Below are 26,901 nucleotides of genomic sequence, written 5' to 3'. Positions count from 1 at the left end.
ACTATACGGTAATTCCTCTACTATGCGACAGTAAGTCACTTGGTTATGACACAATCGTTAGCTTATTTTTACAAAAACGTCTGCTACGGAGCCATAACGTGAGGTACAAGGTAATGAAGCCTTTTATACATTGTTGTTTCTTTGGAACTAAACAACGGACAAATAGTCTTTAAACGCTTCAGATGTAAAGTTATTCGCTGTCAAGTGACGTAAAAAAAAAATGGCGGTCAGCGGAATGCTAAAAGGTGATGGCCAGTTAGCAACAAAATGGCGCCATGATGGCTCGAGTTCTGAAGCGAAGCTTACCCCCTTGCTATCAACTCCAGCAACGACTCTTTGTACTTCCGTTTTAACTTCCTGACCTAATTTTCAGGCTTTTTTTTTTTTTTTTTTTTTTTTAGCTTGCTATCATTTGTATGGTCTTGAAAATATGAACAAGACTGTGACAGCGAGATGCTTGCTACAGTTGCATTTCTAGTAGTGCTAAAACTGCAAGAATGTTTTATTTCTGATTCACTTTGCTTTAAAGTGCTCATTTTTAGGTTCATAATTGTTAGGTTATATCAGAATAGGTTTACATGGTTTTAATTTTCAAAACTTTTGTACTGCACATTGCTGCAGCTCCTTTTTCATCCTGTGTTGAGCTCTGTTTTAGCTACAGCGTGAGACGTCTCACTTCTGTTCCATCTTTGTTGGGAGTCGCACGTGCTCAGTAGCTAGGTAAGGACTACTAGCCAGTCAGAAGCAGAGTATGATGGTGTGCCATGCTAGCAGCTAGGTGAGCATTATAACATGTGTTACAAAGTGACCACGTTGGTCTCTGAAGTAAAGGCTGGACTACAATAGAGCTGTTTGTGAACAGTGTTTTCTGTTGGAGATGGTAAGTCCCTTTGGGCATTTTCACTTTGTAAACCTATAACATGCACAAAAAAATAACTCCCAAGTAAAGGGAAAAAGCCTAATATGGGCACTTTAACGCCACTTCCGCACTCCCTAGCCTGGCTTGACGGACATGCCCGGAGGCGCTCGTTGAGCCTCCACTCTAAACTACCATTTTGAGCAGCTGACAGTTTGTAACTCAGATATAAAAACAGATCTATATAATTTGTTTAATCTGTTACTACTAGTCTCGCTTTGCCAGACCCTCGTATGTTACAACTAACCGATATACAGTAATTAAGCACAATATTTTAGGATGTGGGACTATGACCAGCGCACACACACCCTGAACAGTTTCTTCAAATGAGCTTGGACGCTTAACAGGGGAAGTACTTTGACACTTTATTGCATCGGTTCCACTAATAAATAGTGCCCCACTTCCTCAGTAACCCAACAGATGTTGCTAGGATTCGGTGCAGCGTCCTTTATCACTGCCTCCAGTTAAGAAATCAAAATGTGCTTACAGCATGTATGTGGGTTACAAAAAGTACCTGTAACAAACATCCAGTTTTTAATTTAAACCCATTCACTGGCTCAGGAGAAGCTCAATGTTAAGGGGGGAAAAAAGAAGCGCAAAAGTCAAGTTAAGGCTTGATTGCAAAAGAAAGATAAATATGCAACCTAAAATACGTGATGGACTTAATAAAAACCATCTCCCATTTCTTCACTACACAACTGCATGTGTACATCACTCTTTCCTTGTTTCACACACACACACACACACACACACACACACACACACACACACACACACACACACACACACACACACACACACACACACACACACACACACACACACACACACACACACACACACACACACACACACACACACACACACACACACACACACACACACTTTCTATCTAAATAAGACATCTGCAGTATGACAGATTGCCATGAAACTGTATATTCTGCCTTTAGGACTCGAAGCATCTTCATACCGCACAATCTACCAGCATCAGTACACGTTTGGCTACAATATACAGTAGGATAAACATACAAAATATATACGTTTCGGTTTACAAATGTAACCACAAGCCATTGCAGAGATTTTTGGTTTGACAGGACATTTCAAATGACAGTAACATTCACATTTCAAACCAAAGAGTTACTTCAATTACATACAATTCCTTTAAGAAAATATAACAAAAGAGGAAAGAATAGCTACAAATGGTCCCAATATTGCAGTAGCCGTGGTGGCAAGGTGTGGGCTGGCAACTGGGTGCAACTTTTATTTCAGGTTAGTGACTTCATCTCAGAGTTACTTCAGTTAATAGTTTAAATGTGAACGAGACCTGGAATCAGCAGAAGAATCAAACACTAAATAATAGCTTTAAAGTAAGAGAATGGTAAAAGCAGAAACAGTGTATGGTGGGTCAGTAAACAAGTCTTATTCGTGTTAACTGAGCCCATCAAGACCAGAATTTGAAATGCTAAATCCTAGGTTTATACACAAGAGCGAGCGTTTCTGGGATCTAACTTGTGACGTTGCTCCTGCAGTAAACTCCGTGTCCTCAGAAGAAAGTCCAAGACAGAAACCGAGTCAAAACTGGCAAAGTGCGCTGCAATTAACGAAGAAGCGATGACCTGTGGCTTGGAATGATTTAAGATTGTCGATTACGTTCAAACGATTAGCTGCCAAAGAAAAAAAAAAAAAAAAAATATCCAAACTAAACTACAAATAATTGCACTAAAAAGAGCCAGTAAGGTCTTTAAACCCAAACTTCTGTCAGTCAACGGCTTAAACAGCAGCTCCAGGATGCTCCCAGCGAGACTAATCAGCACAAATAAACATTTCTCACAAGTTTTGAGAATTGTGAATGAACCCAAATGGTCACAGTCAGCTGCTACAGCTTCCCAAACCCAGAGCGTAATGAAGATATGTCAGCGCCAGGCCGGACCTCGCCACCACGGACAAAACTGCTCCTCTAACAATCGTACGACAGTGATGCCAAAAGGTTTCTGGGAAAAATACAGTGAGATACAGATACTATGCAACAGTGAGATACACACCTGTTGAGTAAAGATTGCATTAAAAAAAAAAAAAAAAAAAAAAAAAAAGCCCTGACACGAGACACAAACGGGACATTGTTTTCTCTTCGTTTTGGCGTACAGGCGCTCCCTCGCCGTCTGTGCGCGTTTGAATGTGCGTCTGCCGGGCTTTTGCTGTTATGTGATCAATGGGGCGGTTCACTCTACGGTCACAGACTTGGCCAGGTTCCTTGGACAGTCCACCTGTATTTGAAAAAGAAGAGGTCATTTACTACATGACAAACAAGCTGCTGCTGTTGACTAAATGCAACTGTCAAACTATAGAGTACGATTTACCAAAATCCTAACAAAGAGACACTTTAATTCCCGTGATATGACAGCACTGGTCTTATTTCCAAATCCTCGGCCAGAACGTGTCTCATCACTCAGATTTCAGATATTTGGACATACTTGAAGGAAAAAAAAAAAAAAAAAAAGTGTGGGCGTGCTACAGAGCTCTGTGCACGTAAATGTTTGTCTCTCTGTCCGAACAGCAGCCCAATTTGGCAGGGTTATGAATAGCCGGTGCAGCCCAGTTAGCTCTCGTTTTTAAGTCAATGCCAGAACACATCTCAGTACGGAAGTGCTCTAAACGCAGCATCAACACTGGCTATATTTAAATGCTGTTCTTCAGTTAAACTGTTTACTTAGACCTTTGACATCCCGCAATACAGCAAATCCAGTGAAGTACACAAAAAGGTACATAATAATAAAACACTAATAGTGATGGAGTTTTTTTCAACCTGGACCCTATTTTCCTGTTTTTGTGTCTAAGTGACTGATGGGAACAACAATCTTTGACATTGGTCCGGTATTAAGCGAGATCGCTGCAGTCGGCAGTGGAGAAACAAGCTACAATGTAAGTTAATAGGGTTATTGTCCAGCTTGTATTTACCTTCACAAAAGTGCTCGTTTTGCCACTGACAGACTCAGATTATTATTAGAAGTGTCTGACAACATTATGGGAAGGATCCCTTCAGAGATAGACCTTTAAAACCTCTTTGAGACCTTTCTGTTTAACCAAAAACAGCTCTGAAGTCGCTAGCTCTAAACCCACCAGACTCCATTTAAAAAAGCAATACTTTTAGCGTGTATAGAGCCAACGTATTGTCACGTGTAAATCGGTAAACTATGTGTTCATTTCAACCAAAAGAGTTGTGATAGTTGGAAAAGTGGAAAGACCTGTCGACTTTGAGTGAAGTGTATTTTTTACGATTCTAAAATTACTGTTTTTTTTTACATGAAGTCTGGTGGGTTTAGACGCAATTTAGTGGATGTTAAAAAAAAAAAAAAAAAACTTACTCTTTAACAGAAAGGTCAACCTCCTTAGAAATCCTTCCCATGATGTTGTCAGACACTTAAAATATTAATCTGAGCCCGTCAGCGGCAAAATGAGCACTTTTGTGAAGGTAAATACAAGCTGGACAACTGCTCTATTAACTTACATTGTAGCTTGTTTTGCCGCGGCCGACTGTAGCCAAAAACAGGAAAATAGGGTCCAGGTTGAAAAAAACGGTAGTTACCCTTTTAAGTAGTCTCGCTTTGCCAGACCCTCCTCCAAAGCGCGCTGGAGGGGGTCTGGCTAGTCCACGCAGCATTCGGGGATGGGAGGAAAACGTGCTTTGGTTTAATGGCATTTCTTGTAAACCTATCACAATCGTCATGGGCGGTGCTAAAAGCCGCACGGAGCCGCTGCAAAATAGTCGTGCAACAGAAAACTCAGATTGGACAGATAGTCTAGCTAGCTGTCTGGATTTACCCTGCAGAGATCTGAGGAGCAGTTAACCGTAGTCCTCACAAATCCACCAGAGTTTAACATTCCTAATTCCTATCCTTTAAGTGACAGATGAGGTTATAAAACTCATCTGGTGAAACAGTCAGGATTATCAGTTACTGCTCAACCTTGAAGGGACAGTACTCACGTCGAAACCTCGGAGGACAGCCAGGTGGAAGGACAGCAGCTGCAGCGGGATGACGCTCAGGACGCCCTGCAGGCAGTCCACACAGTGAGGCACTTTGATGGTGCGGCTGGAACACTTGGCGGTCTCGTAATCGTCTTTGTCACAGATCACGATGGGGCGGCCCTGTGAATCAAACAAAGCAAATCATCTGTCAATGTAATACTTCTCCCCTCTCCCTTTTCTGTTGATTCCCCCAACTCTTAAAACCTGCATCTGCTGCAGATTACCAACAGTGATGATGTCACGCTGAACTGACCACTCCCTTGTATTTATTGAGGTGAAGGATCACAGGTGTGGCGCGGACAGGGCTGTGGAAATTAACACTGACAAATGCAAAATGTGCTGCGCTCATCAAGTGTTCGGGGAGATTAAAATTTAAATACAGAGTTGTAGATTCTTCAGATGTTCTGAATCACAATAACGGCACAAAAAAACAACAACAACTTGCTTGTAAAATCAGAATTCAAATGTAATGACTAAGTCGGTTTCCACGACGTAATGTTGTACATTTGTAAGGCATCAAAATATTAGTTTTGGACATGTAATAGTGTGTTCCCTGAGCATTTTAGTGAGTGAATAAACAATCTGAAGGGTCAAATCGCACTGCAACAGGATATTTAAGAGCGGATCATTTCACTTTTTCCCCCCTAAATAGATCAACGTTTGGTTAACATTAATTACATTTGATATTTATTTTTTGTTGAGAGTGTGTATGGTTCTTACCTGGCGGGCAACAATTTGCTGCAGTGCGTTCTGACATTTGGTGTAGGTGTGGTCTCTCATGATGATCATGATGACCGGCATGAGTTTATCCACCAGGGCCAGGGGGCCGTGTTTCAGCTCTCCAGCCAGGATTCCCTCTGAGTGCATGTACGTGATTTCCTTAATTTTCTACACAGGATAAAAAAAAATAAAAATAAAAATAAAAATAAAAAAAATAAAAAAAAACACCCACAGGTTAGGAAAGTCTTAGTCTCGCATTGCCAGACCTTCCTCCACAGCGCTGCGGAGGAGGGTCTGGCTAGTCCACACAGCATTCCGGGAAGGGAGAAAATCATGCTCTGGTTTATTGGCATTTCTTTAAACCAATCACAATCGTCATGGGTGGTGCTAAGCGCCGGATGGAGCCACGGTGCCACTGCAAAATAGTCTCTGGAAGGAACTTGTTTTGGTGGAACGTGTATGTTCAAAAGTTGTTTTAGTCGTGCAAGAGAAAACTCCGATTGGACAGATAGTCTAGCTAGCTGTCTGGATTTACCCTGCAGAGATCTGAGGAGCAGTTAACCGTAGTCCTCACAAATCCACCGAAGTTCAGAACGCCAACACAAAGAAAGAAGAAGGAAACGGACATCCGGCGGAATTTCCAGCGGCACCGGACAATCCCGGAAGTGGAACCTCGTGGATATAGACTAGGAAAGTCTAAGCTGATGTTGTAGTCATTATGGTTTACATTTCAAAACATAAAAAAAAAAAACTCAGCCAATCTAACACTTGATGATGATGAGGATGATTTATTCATTTATATTAGGACAATGCACATTAATCAACATTTCTGTAAATGCGCCAGTGTTAGCCAGTCGGCTAATTTTCAACTGTAGTCCTAGTTGCATGCATGTCTTTATGGTGGGAAGAAACCAGAGCACCCGGAGGAAACCAACGCAAGCACGGGGAGAACATGCAAACTCCACACAGAAAGGCCTGGGACAACCTTGGTTCGAACCCAGAACCTTCTTGCTGTGAGGCAGAAGTGCTAACCACTGAGCCACCGTGCTGCCTTCTTTGCTAAGACTTGAAGCCGTTTTGCTCTGCATTTTATTACTATTTTATTATGATTTTATTATTTATGAAACATAACATAACTCACTACAACTTGCCCAACTTTTTTGGTTTCTCAGACTGAAGAAAAGGTCAAATATTTCTAAAAGTATTGTGAACGTCTGCTCCAGTTAGCAGAGAGACATTTTGTGTTTCCTTTGGTCCAAAAAGCCAAACAAATTATTGATCAACACATCCACTTCCTGTCTACACGATTCACATGAATGCCCTCAGGCCGACGTTTTATTGCGCCACTCAGGAAAACAAACCGCTACTTAAAGTCCTTCATTCAGCCTGCTGTCAGATTTTCAAACCTTCACAATAGTCTCTTGGAATGATCATCTTATTTTAATATTCTGAGGTTTTTAAATGCTTATGAACCATTTGTCTACCCTGGAAATCCAGAGATCTCGCGAGAGCACAATTTGAATTTGCTCAGCGAGTCCCTCTGGCATTGAGCAATTGATGCTCATTAACTATGCCCCTTGTAGCCGAGCTGCACCAATCACATCACTGTATCTAATATAGGCGGGCCAGAGGCGAGCTAAACAGATGACGACAGTTTAATCTACCAGTTAGCACCGCTGGTAGCTAAGCGTATGGGGCTCTGGATACGTCACCCCGCGTATTGTTGTGATTGGTCGTAGTGTTATCAATTGCGTGCAGTAAGATTTTCAAATGCATGCTTGGTGACGCCCCTCCAGTTGGGCCACTTTCATTACTCAATGCCAGACCCTTAATCTTTTGGATTTGGGTCTGGATTTCCAGCCTACCATTTGTCTGGGAACCTTATTTATTTATGCATTTATTGTATCATTGTTCTTAACTTGAACTGAACTGTATTCTCATTGTGTTGTCTCTGACATACTCCTGTTAGTGTGTACATTTTCTATGTTTTTGGTCTGTAGACTGCTGAAACCAAATTGCCCTTTGGGATAAATAAAGTAGTTTGAACTTAAACTTGAACTGAACTTTCTTGCAAGTTGGTACTACTTTTCTAAAGCTCTCCCGAGAGACATTTTCTATTCTTTTTCTAATACATTGGAAGGAAAATAATTAATACAAATCAGACAAAGTTGGCAATAAAAGAAGGCTGTACTTGCTCACCAGTGCTCCTTCCAGGCAGGTAGCATAATGGTAGCCTCTGCCCATGATCAGTACACTCTTCTGCTGGTACAGCTCTTCTGCCAACTTCTGGATCTCATCATCCAAACTGAGGACCTCCTTGATCAGATCTAACACAGACATAACAGGAAAACAGATGCGTTTGAGGATTTTTTTTGAAAAGCAAATAGGAAGCAAAAAAATAAATAAATACCATGCATAATCTTGAATAAAACACCGTGTCAACATGCTGCTGCTGTCTCATGCTGGAATGTGGTCTCAGACTCAAAATGTTGGGCAGGTAGCGGCAGAGCGGCCAGACATTCCTCATTAGTATACGATTAGGGACACGCCGCCATATGCTTTAGATCCAGAGGAGCATGCGAGAGCCTACAGCTCTCATCACTTGGCTTCCTCTTCCAAGAGGATAGTTCGAACAAACACAAATTAAACAGGCTTTGGGTGTACTTGATCTTTGCTCTGAGAGCGCCGTTTTCCCATCCCTATACATTGTAAATCTCACATGATCACGATTTCCCTGGCTGAACCTGAATACTCGTGGCTTGATTTACCTGGAAGCACTCTCAGGCCCTGGATTATCTCTCGCCGTCTGGGCTGCATGGAAATCCTGTCATCGCACATCAAGAGCGCAAACATGATCAGGGCCACAAACTGGCTGGTGTAGGCCTGCAGAGAGCACAAAGTCAGAAAAACAAAGCGTAATGTTAGCAAATCATTATAGTGCAATTGCTGAAACACATGTTCATATTTCATTGTTTTTCTCATCTACAGATTTATAAAGAAAACAGCTGTCCGAAGCCCCGTGCACGAACGTAGAAAACTACTACTGGAAAACATTGGTTGTTGTGAACGGATTACTAAAAAGGTATAGTACTTTTCCTGTATCGCAGCTCAACATTAGGGCAATTATTTTGGTTGTCAATCTGTTGATTAATCAATTAGTTGTTTCGTTTATAAAAACGTCCGAAAATTGTGAAAAAGCGCAACCCAAAGCCCAAGACGACGTCCTCAAATCAAGAAATATTCAGTATACTATTCATATCCAAGAAGCTGGAATCAGAGAATTTGTACTCTTTTTCATAAATAAAATAACTTAAACCAATTAATCGATTATCAAAATAGTTGGCGATTAATTTAATGGTCGGCAACTAATCAATTCATCTTTGCAGCTGTACTCAATATTGAACACAAAGAGCAGGGCCATATCCTGACTTGAGCCTCTCTTTTCAGTACAGTTATTTGAGTCCGTGCGTCTTCTTCTCCCTGTTTTGATGGTAGACTCTGTCTCCAGATAATAATCGGCACCAGATGACAAATGGAAGGAGAGGTGGGTTTTAGTGCACGCAAAGCAGCATTAAAATGCATGAAGTTGAACTCACTCAAGCTAGTGCTGCTCATCCTGGAAAACTTGGTGAATGCACAACATTACATCAAAGAGCACACCCTCTGATCATTCAGCGCTCGCACAACCTCAGCACAACGCAGACTCCATGCGTGCCGTCATCACTGCCCACTCTCCCTCTCGGTTCCTTCATCTCCGAGCATGTTTGGAGGCCTTCCATGCCCATGTGGGAGACTTAAACAGTGCTCGAGTGAAGCCAAGTCATTTCAAGGGACCCTCCAGACTCAGAAAATGCCCGTGTCTAGGGCCAAGAAAATAGCTGTAAAACCTTTACACTGTTTTTTATTTCCCGCTGACAGCACGCTAGCCACAGTTCCTCAGAACTCTGACAGTCTGTGCTGGCGGGTCAGATGTGGCAACATATTTAATCCACATAGTAAACTGTAGAGTTTTTCTGTGTTCATGTCACCAACGTATAGTGTTTTTTTATGCATAACATGCCGACTGTTACCCTGCGAAGACCTAACCCTTACATACAGCTGAAGCACGACCAGATTCCTCTCAGACAGACAGACACCGTTATGGACTAGAAAACTCTCTCTGCAGTGCCCTGCTACGTTCTGCTATGTCCCGCTACGTCCTGCTACGCCCAGCAGTGCCCTGCTATGCCATGAACTACTACAACTACCATTTCCAGTCATAGTTCCATTATAGTTATAGTTCCACCAAGAGCCTGGGTCTGTCCGAGGTTTCTGCCTAAAAGAGTTTTTACTCGCCACTGTCACTAGCACTAAATGCTTGCTATGGGGGGATTTCTGGAACTGTTGGGTCTTTGTAAATTATAGTGTGGTCTAGACCTACTCTCTGTAAAGTGTCTTGAGATAACTCTTGTCATGATTCAATACTAAAAATAAAATTTAAGCTACGTAATTCATAAATTCATCTTCCACCATTTAGTGAGGTGACCTGCCAGAAGGATTTGCCTTTTGATAGCATCAAAGTATTTTGTCTCCACCTAATCAATACATCTTGGATATGATCACATAAATTGAAATAAAACAAAACAAAAAATACTCTTTTCCAGTTAAAAAAAAAAAAAAAAAAAAAAAACTCAAATTGGCATGAAACACAGAAAATAGAGGCCAAGTAGATGAATCTGGGGCTGCTAAGCAGTTGGGTGCGATACGTATTCTCCAGTGATTTGACGAGCTCGGTTGCAGCCTTTGGTTGAGATGGGTGTGGGTGTGTGGCCCAGCCAGCTAAGCAGTAAACGATGGCGTCTCTGAGGCTCTGGAGCAGCACAAAGAGTCCAAGAGCCAAGCCCAAGGGCTGGACCAGAGAGGGACCAGCTCCACTCGCTCTCTTCACTAGCTGGGGCCGGGGCTCCACTATTTCTCTGCTCTGTCTAAGCTGGCAAACCCTTTTGGTTTTGAGAAGGGGGTGAGCTTAGAGGCAGAAAACCAAGTGTCCTAGCTTTACATGAGAATAGAAATGAGAATCTCAGGCTTCTTCAACTCCCGAGTGTTCAGAGTGGAGGAAAATGTCAGCTTCCAGGAGGCGGGAACAGACTAATAATGGAGTTTTCATCTGGGTTTTATTCAGTGTCAGTGGGCGGTGAGTTCATTTATGAGATGATGCAACAAATTGGTGTACAGTTTCCTTAAAAACTGTATAAAAAGGTCTGTTCACCCCAAATATAAGTAGGTTTCTTCTAACCCGGGTGCCATCTAGCCATGGTACACCACCCAACTCAGTAGAACTGGTAATGTGCATATACATTTGTGCTAGCTGTTTGCATCCACTTGAATTGTCACCAACTGGTTGGTTAAGTACCGCAGCTCAGTAACAAGTTAGACAATTGGCAGGTGTAAGTCAATTCAAACTAGGGCTTAAGGCTGAGCAATTTTATCGATTCTGCGATATAAATCGATATTTTATTCCCCAAGAAAGTATCGATTTTTATGGAGTATCGATACATAAGTCCCATTCAAATCCCCCGTGTTGTTTACCCCCGTTCACGTTGCAGGAAGAGCGATTTGGTCAGCCAGCCGCTAGTGTCGCTGTAGAGCAGCCAACGTCAACTGGCGGCCCGCCGCCAAAGCTTCTAGTCTGGCCCCCAGAATAATCATGAATTCACAAAATGTAAAGAGGAAAAAATGCGTTCTGTTATTTATCATTTCAAGCATTTAGAGCAAAAACCCAGCCCTTGTATTTACATCTCTATTCACATGCCTGGATTTTCTACAGCGATGACCGAGCTCCACACACACAGCTGAGCCGAGATGTGTGTGTGTTAAAGGTTAAAACACGCAGCACCTGACTGGGAACAATACAGAGTTACCAACGGCCGCTGGGGCAGATGAACTCACGCTGGTCTCTTTTCTGTAAATAGGCTACAATTAAACCTTCGTGAGTAGAAAGTCAATACTTATCAATGCACTCACCTGTGTAGACCGGCATAAACATGTAGAAAGCGATATTTCAATCTGCTCAGTCCACCGCGCTGTTTTACGCAAACACAGCTCTACTCTGCAAATAGCGATTTTTTACAAACAAGTTAAACAAAAGCTGTCGGTTTTAACTGTTTCTCTTAGGTTGCCGGGAATCTGGAAATTTTAACAAATTCTTGTAAACCTCACTGCTGGCTGAACAAACCAAACTCTCCGCTAGAGCGGACAATCTGGAGCTACTTAATATGCACGTGAATGACGCGATCATTATGTTCGAGTGATGATGATGATGATGGTTGTATTATTATGCAACATCGTTTCATTGCAAATGAGGCATACATGACGAGTGCATAGCCTGCTTATCAGTCATTCATCATTAAAGCTGGGCTTTTGGCTTTTCCACGTCAAGTTTTCGCTTCAGCCTCTTTGACAGTGACATGTTTACCTGACAACAGCCTCTTTCTGCAAGCATTTTCCACCAATCAGGATGCTGCATACTACAATAATTTTTCCATAAATCACAGACTTTAACCATCACTCCTCAGTGAACTGCCTCCTAGTCTGAGATATTTTTCTAGTTAAAGAGCCAGTTATCATTAGGGAGTTTCCATGTTTTTTAGGAGTTTGCTCACACTAATAGGCCTACATGCAAAAAATAAATAAATAAAAAAAAATAGCATTAATTCAGTAAGAAAGTGAAAAAGAATATGCGCATTAGGTATAAATTCATTTTATTTTATTTTATTTGAAAGTCCGGCCGCCACAGTGCTTAGAAAAATTCTGAAAAAAATGTGGTTAATGATCCCTGCTGTAGACTCTGTCCAGTCAGAGACATATATTGTGTAATTGATGTTTTCAGTTCACTTAATTAAATCCAAGTAAATGGAACACTCAGAAGATGTCACCAAAATCACTTGGTCCCCTTTAAATCTTTCAGAAAATGATGTAAGTGTATCGAATTATATCGAATCGTATCGTTGGCCGAATATTGTGATATATATCGTATTGTGAGCTGAATATCGTGTATCGTATCGTGAGATTAGTGTATCGCTACAGCCCTACTAGGGCTGCGACTAACAATTTTGTTACCTAGGCTATAAAATGGGTCATTTTGTTTGGGCATTTTTGCATGAAAAGTGATTAGCATTCTTATTGCCAATTAATTTTAAGTTGATGCGTGCATGCACATGCACACGCACAGATAGAACGGTCACCCAAGCTTAATGCAATAATAGACTTTCTGTAGTATTTATTTATAGTATGGGTATTAATGTGTAGGTGGTAATGGGCATACGTGAGATGTGTGGGTGTGAGTGTGCATATATTTCTACATTTTATCTTGTATTTTAATGCTGCAAACTGGATTACTCCAACAAATTTGTGTTGTGTAAATATATGCAATGACAATAAAGATCTACAGAAAGTCTGGATCATTGGGAGTTACGCTCACAATTTCAGCCAAGGGAGTAATTTATAAGACTCGACACTGGGAACCGTCCTCAAGAATGGAATGTAGGGTGAGGCAGACGTCCAGGTTGCAGGTTTTATGCACAGCAAGCATTTTTAGTAGGCTATATTTATCTATTTATTTACTTTTGAAAATGTAACCTTTGTAAAGTCACTTTTTAATGTATTGTCGGTTTTGCCCGTCCTTGGCTATGTACTGTCTGTAATGTCCTGTCTCTCTTGTATTCTTTGTGAAACCGAAGAAAGTTTTTCGCATCTGTGGACAATAAAGTTTTTCGTATTCATATTAGTTTTATGGCAGGAAAATAAGTTTTATTGCATTTTGTGCAACTGAACCCTTTTTCTGAAAAAAGGTTGTAGATGTCATTACTGTAGACATTTCCCAAATATTGCAGCTGGCCGGAATACATAAAAACAGGCTCACCTTGGTGCTGGCTACTCCAATCTCAGGCCCGGCATTGATGTGGACTCCGCAGTCGGTCTCCCTGGAGATGGAGCTGCCCACTGTGTTGGTGACGCCCACAGTCAGAGCTCCTCTCTCCTTGCAGTAGCGCAGGGCCATGAGGCTGTCAGCCGTCTCCCCTGGAGATTCGACAGGGACAGAAAACAGTTGCAATGTAACGGTTTTCTGACAATAAAATAATGCTGATTTATTAGTTTGTTGGGAAATGGCTTTTTGCACCATATAGGACTGATTTAAAATAGTTTCAGGGAAAAACCAACAAAAAAATATCACACAAAAGAAACACATTCAGAAGACTACAGCAGAGCAGAACAGATACAGTCAGAGGTTGAAGAGTGTTGATGTTTTTTTTAAAAGGCAAACTAAAAAACTACCTACCTACCTTTTTAGTCAGGCCTTTTAATAAACAACGTATTTATTCCTTTTCTTTATCTACTTATGGTCTATTTTTTATTATTTTCATTTGTTTGTTTTAGTAACTTTAATTATTTTATGTTGTTTTTAATTCTACTTATTTATGTATGTGTATTTTATGGAATTTGTTTTAACAATCTACAGGTTATGCACTTATTAGCCACTGTTTAGAGCCTTTATTTATATATTTAAGTATCTTTTGGTTTGTAAGTGTCATGCTTCTGGTGTTTCCTCGCTTATGATCTCATTTCCTCAGCTCAGTTCCTGTTTTTAATTCATTAATTTGTCGATTTAGGGGTGGAGGGCGGGGGGGAGAGATATTGTGTTATGTGTGTATATCTGTGTGTGTGTGTGTGTGTGTGTGTGTGTGTGTGTGTGTGTGTGTGTGTGTGTGTGTGTGTGTGTGTGTGTGGATGTTGTATTAAGCACTTTGCGCTACATTTGCATGTATGGAAAGTGCTATATAAATACAGTCTGATTGATTGATTGAGTAAACTCAACTGTACTGCACAAGTTTGACTTGACAATTTGCGGAGACTCAAGATGAGCACAGGAAAAGATGAACCAGGAAGAACCACAGTGGCTCCCAGGGATGGAAAGAGGAACAATGGGGAATGCGCATTAGATCAAGTCCAGATGGCATTGGCCTCCGCACCTGACTGGCTGATGAAGAAGCAGACGTCGTCTCGGAAGACGGGAGTGTTCCTGTCCAGGAAGTCGCTGGCCAGCTCCACCATGACCGGCAGCTCGGTTAGCTCTTCGAGGACCTGGCGGGTCTGGGGAAAGCGACAGAGCACTGCTCAGCATCATTCTGCCAGCGCACAAACCTCACCCGTGTGTCCACAACACAGACAGATCTCCAGCTAGTAGAGATGTAACGATGCATCGTGAATCGGTTAAAAATCCATATAATTGTGTAAAGATTCAAACCGGTTGAGATAAAAGAAAATCAAATCGTGATTCAATTTTTAAACGGCCTAGGGTGTAATATACTTTTGTTTTCTCTTGTTTGGCTTCAGACGTCAAAACGTCTTCTTAATTTATTTATTTGAAGCCATTTTTTAAGTTACACATCCGTTGTTTTGCAAACTTGCTTAAACTTGTGCATCTTATCGAATAGCGCGTTGAGTGCAGCGTTGCATCCATACCTGCTAGTCCGATGGCTTCAATGTGAATGGCAATACAGACATGCTTCCATTATGTGCATTTACATCGAAGTAGAAAAAAGTGGCTACTCACCGCTACCCCGGCATGGTAGCTGGTGCCGCAGGCAATAAGGATCAGCCGCCGACACCTCTGGATCTCTTTGATGTGGTCCTTCAGTCCACCCAGTATCACTGAGAAGCAAACAGCTAATCCATCATTCTGCTCCGTGACTCATTAAAAACATGATGTCATGCGGTGATATGCAGGCAACTGAAATAATATGTGTTCATATGTGCTTTCCTTTTTTTTTTTCCTAAATGCTGAACAGAAGACATTTGAGCATGAGTAATGGGACAGAGTGGAAAATAGTGCATTCACAGGTGTTTTACTACATCAATGCCCCACTGAGAAAAACTAAACCGTGTTTAGTGTTTGACGATTTCCTCTCCTAAGGACCGACTGCGGAGTTTTCAATCGAGAAAAGACATTATTTTTGCACATCACATTTTGCAAGAAAAGCTCTTTTAAAGAAAAAAAATAAAGAAAAAATTCATACAGGAAAAGCATTAAAGCAACACTAGAGAACTTCTCCTGCTTCGGTCCCTCTACAGGTTGGAAGCGCAACTGTCCATTACATTACATTGTCCAGTTCATTCAAAACTACAGATCCACTACCCAGTCTGGCAAACTTTCATAATATAATGTACAATTCCACTTCCAACCTGTAGGAGGACCAAAGCAGGAAAAGTTCTCTAGTGTTGCTTTAAAGCTACATTGTGTAAGAATTTCTCCCATATAGCAGTGAAATTGTATATGACAACCAACTGAATATTACACCTTCTAGCCCTTCCTCCTACGATGGCCAAACCTGAAATTAGCTCTTACTATCTCCATTGTTTCCACGCAGCTGTTCTAGCCACTACCAATATTAACTTTGGTCTTGTTGCTTTGCCTGTCGCGTTGTCGTTTTAATTCTCTTTTTAGCTTCCCTGGCGAGTAATCTCTCGCTGGCATTCGTCACGGTGCCACTAGGTGTAAGAGGGCGAAAGGCATTTGGCTAATGTATTTTAAAGAAGGAGGCGCAACATGGCTGCCGTCATTCGAGCGAGTCGCCCGTATGTATTCTGAATGGCAGATTCTACGCGTACGAGAATACTTTGATTAGTTGGTGGAAGAAATTACACATGAATTTTACACATGAAATTACACAATTATCAAAAAAGTATCAACTCAAAAAATTACACAATATAGGTTTAAGGACAATTTTACAGTTCAAGGTGTTTTCACTGCTGATTTGTTTAACGGTTTTCTTTTAAGTTCAATAAATTCAACATCTTTCCAAAAGTCAATGAGTAATCGTGTTAAATAATCGTGATTTCAAAATTGAAAAGAATTGGGATTATGATTTTTTTCCCATAATCGAGGAGCCCTAACTTTGTGAATCCCTATGGAAGTGCCATACTAAAATCACAGCAGTACTCTTATGAAAAATATGCGACATATCAACAATGCAGAGGTTATGTTTTGTTTTTTCCTCCGTAACCAAGCAGCCCTAACCTGTGTTGTCGTTGAAGTTGATTCTCCCCCTCATGGTATTGACCACAGACTCGGGCTGCTCAAAGATCTCCTTCTGCATGAAGGAGCTGTAGTTGCCTGTGGTGGGAGGATCAGAAATCAGGGGAACATTTCCAACACTAGTAAAAAAATAAATAAAAAAGGAGGTCAATGCCTCTTAACAACACAGTGATGGACTTTTTATAAAGTGTGAGCGCACATGTAGCTGTCCAAGAAGGGTCTTGTTGACACACGTTAAATACCTGAAAACTTAAAACCAAAAGCTCCGGGAGGAGCAAGAAAATCTTTACAATGTTTTACTGGCTGTCCTGGGAACGTAGGGAGTTACTGTCTTATGTTGCTTTATTAACGTATTCAGAGCCACAGGGTTAGTCATCCCTTAAAGTCAAGGAAAACAAACATGAGCCATCAGGGAGATAGTGTTTTTCCATCAATAATAAACCGTGACACTGAAATACGCGAGTGTTTTAAAGCCTGCTGCTGACAGCTATTTGGGTCATGCAAATTAGGTTATTCGGCAGAAAGGCTCCAGGATCTGAAACGGAGGAGAGAGGCTGAGTAATGACAGGACCACAAAGGAATGTCGAGAGCAGCCAACATCAGTTTACCTCTGCCCTCTGCTGGATTACTGAGGAAGAGTCTGTGGAGGAGCAGGAAATGCAAAAATTCACGTTTTTCATTGTGTGGACATTGTTATTGTGAGTTGAAGTTGATGTGGTTTGATATTTACCCTACAGACATGAGAGTGGTTTCAATCTTCTCGCATAACTCTTGTAAAGAAGTATAAATCACGCTTAAGGCTAAGAGAGGGAAGGTAATAAAGTCCTGCAACTCCATCCAGCTGTCCTGGGGGTTCAATTGCTCCAGCAGGGTTGTAACAAGCTGCATGATAACAAAGATGGCCTAAGGGCTTAATGTCAAACAGCCAGCTCAGCTAAATAAGCAGCCAGTGTCCAATAGAGACTTGCACAATAATAACAGGTTTTCAGGACAAAATTACAAAGCAGCTCACCAATGATTTATTTGCAAATATGGGCAGGGGCACATGTATGGCGGGAAGAAAAGAGAGAACAGAACAAAAGGCAGACCTTCCACTCACCCTTCATGATCTGCTGTAGCTCCATCTGCAGGGTCTGGATGGCGCGGGCAGGGTAGTCTCCGGCCGTGCGCTTTATCCTGTGGATGGACAGCCGGCCCTCCATCACGGCAGCCACATCGTCGTCCTCCAGGAAGATCACCCGGTTTGTGTGCTCGATCACTGCGCTGTTGTGACAAAAGAGACGGACAAAAATTTATAAAAATCTAAACATAGAGCTGCACAATATATCGCTTTTTTTGCGTCATCGCAATATCAACTTTCGCGATAAAAGACATATCACCAAAGACACTCAGAGACTTGTTGTGCTAGTTGAAAGAAAATATCAGCAGAAAAACTAAATTTATAATATAACTGTCACTCTTTTTTTTTAGTGGTGCCTTTTATATTTCAATTTGATGTTCAATTTGTTCAATAAAAGGTCTTCATGCCTTCCTAAGCTCCTATAACTCGAACGAGCTAGCTAACTAATGATAACATAAGCATTTTGGTTTGTGGATGTCGATTTTAAAGTCACGTTAAAACCATATCCCGTCCTTCTTTCAAATTCCAGCTGCAGCCTGTCACTCCCCCTGTACTAACGTTACTCGGTACTTAACATTAGCTCACAGTGCCTTATGTTTCTCACTCCCGTAACTTTTTGTTCATCAGACGTGACATGAGAAGAGATTAGCCAACGTTAGCCCACCTATTTACAAATTGAATAGTACTGATGTTACTATTCGAATTATATTCGGCTTTTGGAATTCGCTCCAACAGCCCTAACACACACACTCCACAGATAAAGCGGAGACGTATGGATCTGCGGAGCATGCTTAATGGAGCATCTTTGGATGCAAAGACATGGGTATCTGCTTACCTTGCATCAGAGGCAAAGTAGTACTCCACGGCTTTCTGATCCACGGGGAACAAGCAGGTGTCCTGGTCCATCCTGGGTATGGCACTGCAGCCCTTCTTGTCTTTAGCGGCTGGGAGAAAGAAAGAAAGATAGAAAGATCTGGGCCTCAGAGACACTTGTGCAATCACACATGGACAAATTAGACAAAAAAAAACAAAAACAACAACAGACATTTAAACTTACTGGAGCGGTAGAGCACAGGAATATGATCGGAGGACAGTTTGTGATCACTCCTCACTCCCATCAGCAGGGGACTTCCCCTCCTGCACAGCAACATTTTTATGAGCCAACAATACTTTAATCTTTCATAACTAAAGTATACAAAATAGAAAAAGGGGTTAAGTTTTTTTTTTTTTTTTTTCTTCCTTCTTTTTTTTTTTTTTTTTTTTTAAACATGGAAATCCTTACTTGAATCAGTTACAAAAACAAACTTTTATTCTTACTCGTTACATACACACAGTACAATGTAGTGGAAATCTATTTTCTGCATTTTAACCCATCCTAAGTATTAGGAGCAGTGGACAGCAAATAGCGTTGGCTTTGGTGGTGGATTTATTTATTTTTTAAAGAATTTTTTGGGGCATTTTCAGCCTTTATTTTTGACAGAACATATGAAGACATGAAAGGGGAGAGAGAGGGGGGAATGACATGCAGCAAAGGGCCACAGGTCGGAGTCGAACCCGTGCCCGCTGCATTGAGGAGTAAACCTCTATATATGGGCGCCTGTTCTACCAACTGAGCTATCTGGGCGCCTGGGTTGTGGTCGTGGTCGTGGGGCGATCACTCCTCCCGAGCCACAAGCAACCCTAAATGGAATTTTGAAAGATATGTTCGCTAAAGATTTTATTTGTCTTGGTTTTCTTGCCTGTACTCAAACGTACATTTTCTTATTTACCTTAACATGTTCAAAATGAAACTAAATAAACAGCTTTATTATCTGCAATAACTAAAATAGTTTGACAGCATCGGCGGGAGCGTACCTTGTGCCAACCGCCTCTCCGGGGTAGTGGACACTCTTGAACACCAGGGCAAAAGCTCCCTCCTGGAAGAACAAACACATCAGACAGGCTCTTCTGTCTGCTGATCAGTTCAGGAGCAGCGGTGTGCTCGAGCATGCCCTTACCAGCTGCTGGGTGACCCGTTCCACCAGCGTGGCGAAACTGATGTCGTCACTCTCCCGGTTGTCAAACATGTACTTCACCAGCTTAGCGATGGTCTCTGTGTCAGTCTCTGACTCAAACTCGTAGCCTTTGCTCTCCTGTGGAGATGGAGGGGGGGAGAGAGAGAGAGAGAGAGAGAAAAAGAAAGAGATAGTTAGTTCTAGTCCTGATGAAAAAATGTCTAGAACAGAGCTGCAAAGATTTATCAATTAGTTGGCATCTATTAAATTAATCGGCAACAATTTTTTGATTTTGATATCTGATTCTGGCTTCTTAAATGTGAATATTTTCCAGTTTCTTAACTCCTCTGTATTTTTAAGCACAAAACAAGACATGTGAGAACATCATCTTGGGCTTTGGGAAACTGATACACATTTTTCACCATTTTGTGACATTTTTATTGACCAAACAATTATTCATTGAGAAAATAATCGAAAATGAAAATAATCGATAGCTGTAGCCCCAGTTTAGTTGAGGCCTCTCTGTGGATTTATCTGTCTCAGTTTTAAAAACTAAAACTATATATTAATTGAGAAAATAATCATCAGATTAATCGACAATGTAAACAATCATTAGTTGCAGCCGTAGTCTAGAATGGTTTATGAAAAAAACATTTGCTCACCAAGAACTTCCTCAGGTCTTTGTAGTTGGTGATAATTCCATTGTGGATGACGATGAACTCTGGCAGACCAGAAAGATTAATCAGAAACTTTATGATATCAAGATATCTGCAACCAGGTCAGAAAAATTAACTGAGCGGTTGTGAAATACAAGGTCAAACGTTTAGCTGTGTGGAGTCCGTTAGCTTTCCCTCCGTAAAACACAACTGACCGTTGGTCTTGTCAGATCGATGTGGGTGGCTGTTGACTGGGCTTGGGACACCGTGGGTGGCCCAGCGGGTGTGAGCAATGCCGACATGAACATCAAACTCCACATCCAGGTCCATATCCTGCTGCTCTAAAGGTGAAACAAGCACATGCCAACACAGACAATATTTGCGGTTGCGGTTTACATGTAGGGACCCTCATTATGCTACCGTGGAAGAGTGGTGATATTTTGAGCCTTGTTAGTGGTGTAGAAATAGTAATTTACCCTCTTCCCCAAAGGCTAGCGTTATAAGCTAATCACCGGTTTGCGCTAGCTTCTTTCAAGCTAAAGACACATTCGATTAGCATGAAAACATGTCCCAGAGAACAGTCGACTCGGTACACATATGCGGCGGAATTGTCCTTTAACATAGAGTTCTATTATAGCTTTTTTTTCATTCTCAATTTCGTGATTCCATCAACGCCGTAACTTCGGATTCAACAATGGGGGGGGGTTGAGATCTCCAGCTATCTAAGGAGGTCCCGGGACATATCTGCATGTAAACTAAAAATTTTATTAAAAAACACTTGGAAAAAAGCAACAAAAAACTTGGGAAAAAAACTTGAAGAAGAAAGAAAAAAAAAAAACGAAAACCTTGATAAAATTGTCGATTAAAAACTCCTACAAATGTCAGAAAATCAACAAAAAGTTTGAAAAACCTTAGAAAAAAGCGTTAAAAACATTGCAAACGCACAAAAACGTCCACAAAAACATCGCGGGAGGGGGGGGGTGTAATCCCCCCTGTAAATTACACCTAAGGATTCCGTCCACGATTATCACAGAAACTGTACATTAATGCTGCCATCAGTCTGTGACTGGACCCAGCAGGGCCCTTGTCGAAAATAAAGACACTTGCCACCGGGCTAAGCAACTCATCTGGGGGAAACACTGCAACTGCACCAAAGTATAAAGAATGATAATCCATAAGGCTTCATTTGTTAATGTTAATTCATGGCACTTGGCTTACTGTTGATCTCCTCATCCAGAGCCTTCACTTTCCCACGTTGCTTGATCAGGTGGATGGACTTGGCATTTGACTCCCAGTCCTTGCCATTGCCACCATCAATTCCCACACCTAACAAAATGATAACAAAAAAAGAAATAGCATTGAGTTACAGTGATCACAGGTCCTTAAGTATAGAAAAGAAAAATGCAATGGTGCTATTACCACTTTGCAAGTGGCGTCCTGTTTTTGTAGTCTAATGTCAGAACAGAATTCCAACATAACATGCTGCTACTAATCTAGTACATGGGGAAAACATACAGGGAATTAGCTCCATTAGTGGTGCAGTAGGTCTAACCCCGCAACATGATAATGGACATTCAGTTATTCTGTGTACATCAGACATGTCTTTTCTTTAGAGCTGCATAGATTAACCAATAAATCAATTAGTTGTCAATTATAAAATTAAAATCGCCCAACTCGGTTTGAGTCATTTTTTATAAAAAAGAAAAGTTAATATTGTTATCTGTTTCCAGCTTCTTAAATGTAAATATTGTTCTAGTTTCTTCTCTCCTCTGTGAAAGTTAACTGAATATCTTTGAGTTGTGGACAAAACAAGACATTGGAGGACGTCATCTTGGGCTTTGGGAATCCCAGATCCACATTTTTCACCATTTTAAAGATGAAACAACTAATCGGTTAATGGAGAAAATAATCAGAAGATTAATCAACAATGAAAATAATTGTTAATTGGCCCTACTTGTGTTACTAACTCATAACAGATGAACAAAACATCAAGTGTGACTGATAAGAAGATTGTAAAGCTGCATTAAGTTTATTTTGGAATGTAAATACTATTATCATCAACTTGGTGGCATTAACATTACATGTCATTTGGCGTACGCTTTTATCCAAAGCGACTGCCAATTAAGTGCTTTCAACCTTGAAGGTGTGTAGGCTTTCGTCCATCCTGATGTCAATGGGAAGCTCATTCCACCATTTAGGAGCCAGGACATTAGCCATTAACAGAATAACTGTCAGACAGTTAAGGGGACAGTGAAGTAGGGCTGCAACTAACGATTATTTGAATAATCGGATTAAAAAAAATATATAAAAAAAAAAAATGAATAAAACCGTGTCTTTAGTCTTACTTTACTACTGTTATTAACGAGCTAACGCTAGCTTGTCATGCTAGTCAGCTGGATAACGAGTAAACACCAGCACCAGAAGAGCTACTGGAGGGACGGTACGTTCCTCCCTTCAAACGGAACAGAAGTAGGATAGTGTAGTGACTTTACCCTGCTGTTGAACTCCCTTCCTCCTCATCAACGACTCCAAAATGTTTACGTTTTAGGGGCTGACTCATCACCGTGGTGCGCCCGTGCCATGCCGTGTCGCTTTTGCTCATCTTGCAATTAACACGTTTTTGATTTATTTAGTGTGAAATGCTCCCACACCTTGGATGACTTAGGTCGTACTGATTTCTCTGCCTCCGCCTTGTGTTTCAGAACGTTACGGGTCTCTCTGGCCTCTCTCTGTATTTCCTCTACCCCCGCTCTGCTCTTTTTTCTTTTCTTTCGCTCCGCGCTCAACTCAATTTTTTTTTTTTTTATCTCCGTGAATGAGTGCCGTAATAGTTGCGCGACACAACGAATCGATAATGAAATTCGTTGCCAACTTTTTTAAAAATCGAATTTTATCGATTTCATTGATTCGTTGTTGCAGCCCTCGAGCTCATTCCACCATTTAGGAGCCAGGACATTAGCCATTAACAGAATAACTGTCAGACAGTTAAGCTGACAGTGAAGAAAAGAAGCCTGATAAAAAAACTAAAGTGTGTGTTGTTGATAGGAGCCTTTTCCTTCTCTCTCACCAGCTGAGTCGTAGCCTCTGTACTCCAGACGGTGCAGACCTTTGAGCAGGATCTCAAGGATCTCCCGGCGAGTCCTTGGCACTTGGTAGTTGAGATAGGCAAAGATTCCTGGGGAGAGGAAAGAACATCATGTCAAGATTCAGTGCGGTGTCTCTACATAAAGAATTACAGCCCTCTAAAATAGTTTTTTGTTCATTACTTCTTCCTTTAAAAGCAACGCCGCCCAATTCGGGGCCTGTGCTCCCTTTGTTTTGGCTCCCCATGGCATTTGACAAACTCATGCTTAGTCTCCTCTTATTTTGAAAGTGCTGTAAAATCCTAGACGTAGTGACTACGAAACGTACATTTTTGCAGCTCAAGAGTAATTCATCTGAGTTTTACGGCTATGTAAAGCACAGCGCTGGTAAACTCGTCATCATTATCTGGGTGCTGGTAAACTTCCTTATTAAAATTACATAAGTTTTATCTGCGAACAATTACGGTATTCTTCGAGATCAACATTTATTTTTAGCCCGTGGCCTTCCGTCCAGATACATTTTGGCCCTTCATCTGAAAGAAATTGGGCACCTCTGCTTTAAAGTATGCTTAAGAGTGCAGCTGAAAGCACAGATTGATTGAAATGCCTGTCAATCTATGTGAAAATGTTAAGTTAGTGGGACAAGAATTACTTTGTTATGTCAGCCTTTTATTATGTACAAGTCTAAAAGTAAAAACAGTATTGTGCATGATGCATGAGAAACAGTCTTACAAGCATGGGAAAAACAGATTTCTGTCAGGGCAGTACGACCTGCTTAGAGACAAAGGAGCATAGCAACAGCCTTGGTGTTTCGCAAACTGGTATCTCCTGCCTAGCGGGGGGGTGAGTAAGCATCACAGCAACACAACATATATCTCATCAAGATGTTTTGGTTTAGTTCCAAGATCCTCACATAGAACTATGACTGCACATTAAAATCATCTCAGCAAAAATCTGCATAACATTTTAAGATGTTTACAGAATCACCTTGTAAATCTGTCGTTGTACAATTACGAAACTGACTCGAAGACGATTATGGTTAGAGCTGAAAAGATGAATCTATTAAGATAATCATTTAATTGGTTTGAGTAATTTTTTTGTGAAAAGAAAAAAAATTTAAATTCTCTGAGTCAAGCTTGTTAAATGTGAATATGTTCTAGTTTTCTTCTCTCCTCTGTGACAGTAAACTGAATATCTTTTAGTTGTGGAGAAAACAAGACATTTGAGGACGTCATCTTGGGCTTTTTGGGAAACTGATCCACATTTTTCCCCATTTTATAGACCAAACAACGAATCGATTAATTGAGAAAATAATCAACAGATGTAATCGACAGTGAAAACAATCGTTCATGGCCAAGTTGGATCAGTGGGTAGAGCAGGCGCACATATACTGAGAGGTTTATGCCTCGACGCAGAGGTCCAGGGTTCGAATCCGACCTGTGACTATTTCCTGCCTGCATGTCTTCCCCCTCTCTCTCTCTCACCTAGCTGTCCTGTCAAATGAAAGGTTGGAAAGCCCCAAAAAATAAATAAATTATTCGTTGCAGCCCTAATTATGGTACAATAACAAGCCCACGTGAATCAAGCATAACTAATTTCCTGCATATATTTGACATCCACACAGCCAGTGTAATCCTTACCCAGCGAATAACTCGCACTGAAAGGAGTGTCACCTTAATTAGCCAAAGGTGGGGCATGAAATACAGCCCTGTTACACAGCTATAACTGCAAATATAGCGCCAGAGGGCTGGCTGGTTCAACAGAGCATTCATTCAGAGCAGCGGGGGATGGAGGGAGGCAGTGAGGGGAAAATCCCCATGGTGCAGGGCATGCAGGGAAAATAATTTACACGGACAGCATTTTCTGTTTTGATATCCTAAGAATGACAACTAGTCTATCTGGACTGATTTATTCAGAGATTGTAGTGACAGTGATGGGAGACAGAGAGGCATCGGTTATCAGGGCTGAAAGAAGGAGAAAGACACCGTGGGACACAGTGGTGTAGTCTAGCTAGTAGTGGCCGGGTATGCTACAATAGTCTCTCTGCATGTTCAAAAGCGTTTGCTCTCTTTGCAGTAACATTACTCGACTCGTATTTGCAAAAATAAATAGCTAGATGAAGTGAATGTTCGGTCACAAAACGTATGAATCATTACAGTGTGTTGTTACGGGCTATACGTGCAGTTTAGTGCCCCAAATTATTTTCCAAAAACTGAGTGTCCCTGATGGTGAATGATGGTGGTTATTGTTAGGGATATACAACACCAGTTAGACAGGTGGTTTAGCAGGTTCATGACATTGTGTGGGGAATGTGGGACACTAAACTGCACGTATACCGTTGTTACGTATCATTGCACATTTTTTAAGTGGGTACATGGAAATTCTGGAGGTTTCTTAGTGGGTATACGACGTAAGCCTGCGTATCACGTAGACTGGGGACACGGACAAATACAAGTAAAGCATCCAAAACTACATTCCCCAAACGGATCATGACGAAATGAACATTTCTGGGTACTTTCTCATAAGTTAGCTAGTGCAGTATGATGGATACACGAGTGTTGCATCCAACCAGTAGACACTTCTTTCACCCTTTCATTTTTTAGCACAAATAGTATGCGGAAGACTCAAATTACAACAGGTCAATGGCAATGTTAACTCTTAGATAGTCCAAACATTCAACGCTTGATAACAAACCAATGCGACAGAGGTTTAGTGAAAAATTACGCCATGGACGTAACGTTAACTTAACGTTAACGTCGTCGCAAACCACGTTAAGTAAAGCCGCGTTAGCAGGATGAAACATGTCATCGTTAGTCCCAGATATCGGCTTGCCGTGAGACACTGACAACTTTAAACACAGAGATAGCTAGCACGTAGAACAAAATAAAAAGGTGCTTTATATTTTGCTAGCTAACAGCATCAGCAGCCCTAGCTCATGTTCGATAACGCAGGTTAGCCACCCTTAGCTATTTTCAACTAGCTAAGGTTAGCTCATTTAGCCTAACGTTCGTTGCTTTTGCTGTTCTGGTAAACAAGGTATAAGACACGTTTCCCACTTAATAATATAAATGTAGAATTAATTCAGTACTCACCACACATGTCTGCAGTTTGGATGCCAGTTACAGCTACTCTGGTAGCTGGGGAACGCCTGTCAGTTAAAGCTTCGCCCCTTCTGTCTCCACACTGACTCAGAGCCAACCGCCTTCGATCATGGCGCATTCTGATTGGTCGAGCGGTCTGTCAGTCAGGTTGCACCTACAGACGCAGGCAGACGCAGGCACTCCTGACGTGGCAGCAGGATGCATTTCCGTGAG

At 41.3% G+C, this 26,901-nt stretch overlaps 1 protein-coding gene across 1 annotated transcript; it reads right to left on the bottom strand.

Annotated features, from left to right (window-relative positions):
• Positions 1-1,963: 1,963 nt before the first annotated feature.
• Positions 1,964-26,752, bottom strand: gfpt1 (glutamine--fructose-6-phosphate transaminase 1). The gene is made up of 19 exons (XM_028577769.1): positions 26,680-26,752; positions 23,572-23,679; positions 21,723-21,830; positions 20,720-20,845; positions 20,511-20,569; positions 19,852-19,986; positions 19,709-19,770; positions 18,912-18,991; positions 18,690-18,798; positions 17,834-17,997; positions 16,717-16,812; positions 15,253-15,350; positions 14,669-14,789; positions 13,561-13,718; positions 8,429-8,543; positions 7,860-7,987; positions 5,661-5,828; positions 4,899-5,060; positions 1,964-3,180 (listed from the first exon to the last, which is right to left on the bottom strand). The coding sequence occupies exons 1-19, from the start codon at positions 26,684-26,686 to the stop codon at positions 3,136-3,138; spliced, it is 2,049 nt and encodes a 682-aa protein (XP_028433570.1). The 5' UTR covers positions 26,687-26,752; the 3' UTR covers positions 1,964-3,135.
• Positions 26,753-26,901: the final 149 nt, after the last annotated feature.

The sequence above is a fragment of the Perca flavescens genome, chromosome 5, assembly GCF_004354835.1.
Source record: "Perca flavescens isolate YP-PL-M2 chromosome 5, PFLA_1.0, whole genome shotgun sequence".
In the NCBI taxonomy this organism is placed as follows: domain Eukaryota; kingdom Metazoa; phylum Chordata; class Actinopteri; order Perciformes; family Percidae; genus Perca; species Perca flavescens.
This window is presented reverse-complemented; position numbering and strand designations above follow the sequence as displayed.

Excerpts from the sequence above, each read along its gene's own strand:
- gfpt1 (XM_028577769.1), bottom strand. Across the intron at positions 19,987-20,510 it reads AAGACCTGAGGAAGTTCTTG|GAGAGCAAAGGCTACGAGTT; the intron begins GTGAGCAAATGT and ends CCATCTCCACAG. Across the intron at positions 18,799-18,911 it reads TCCTGTGCTCTACCGCTCCA|CCGCTAAAGACAAGAAGGGC; the intron begins GTAAGTTTAAAT and ends TCTTTCTCCCAG.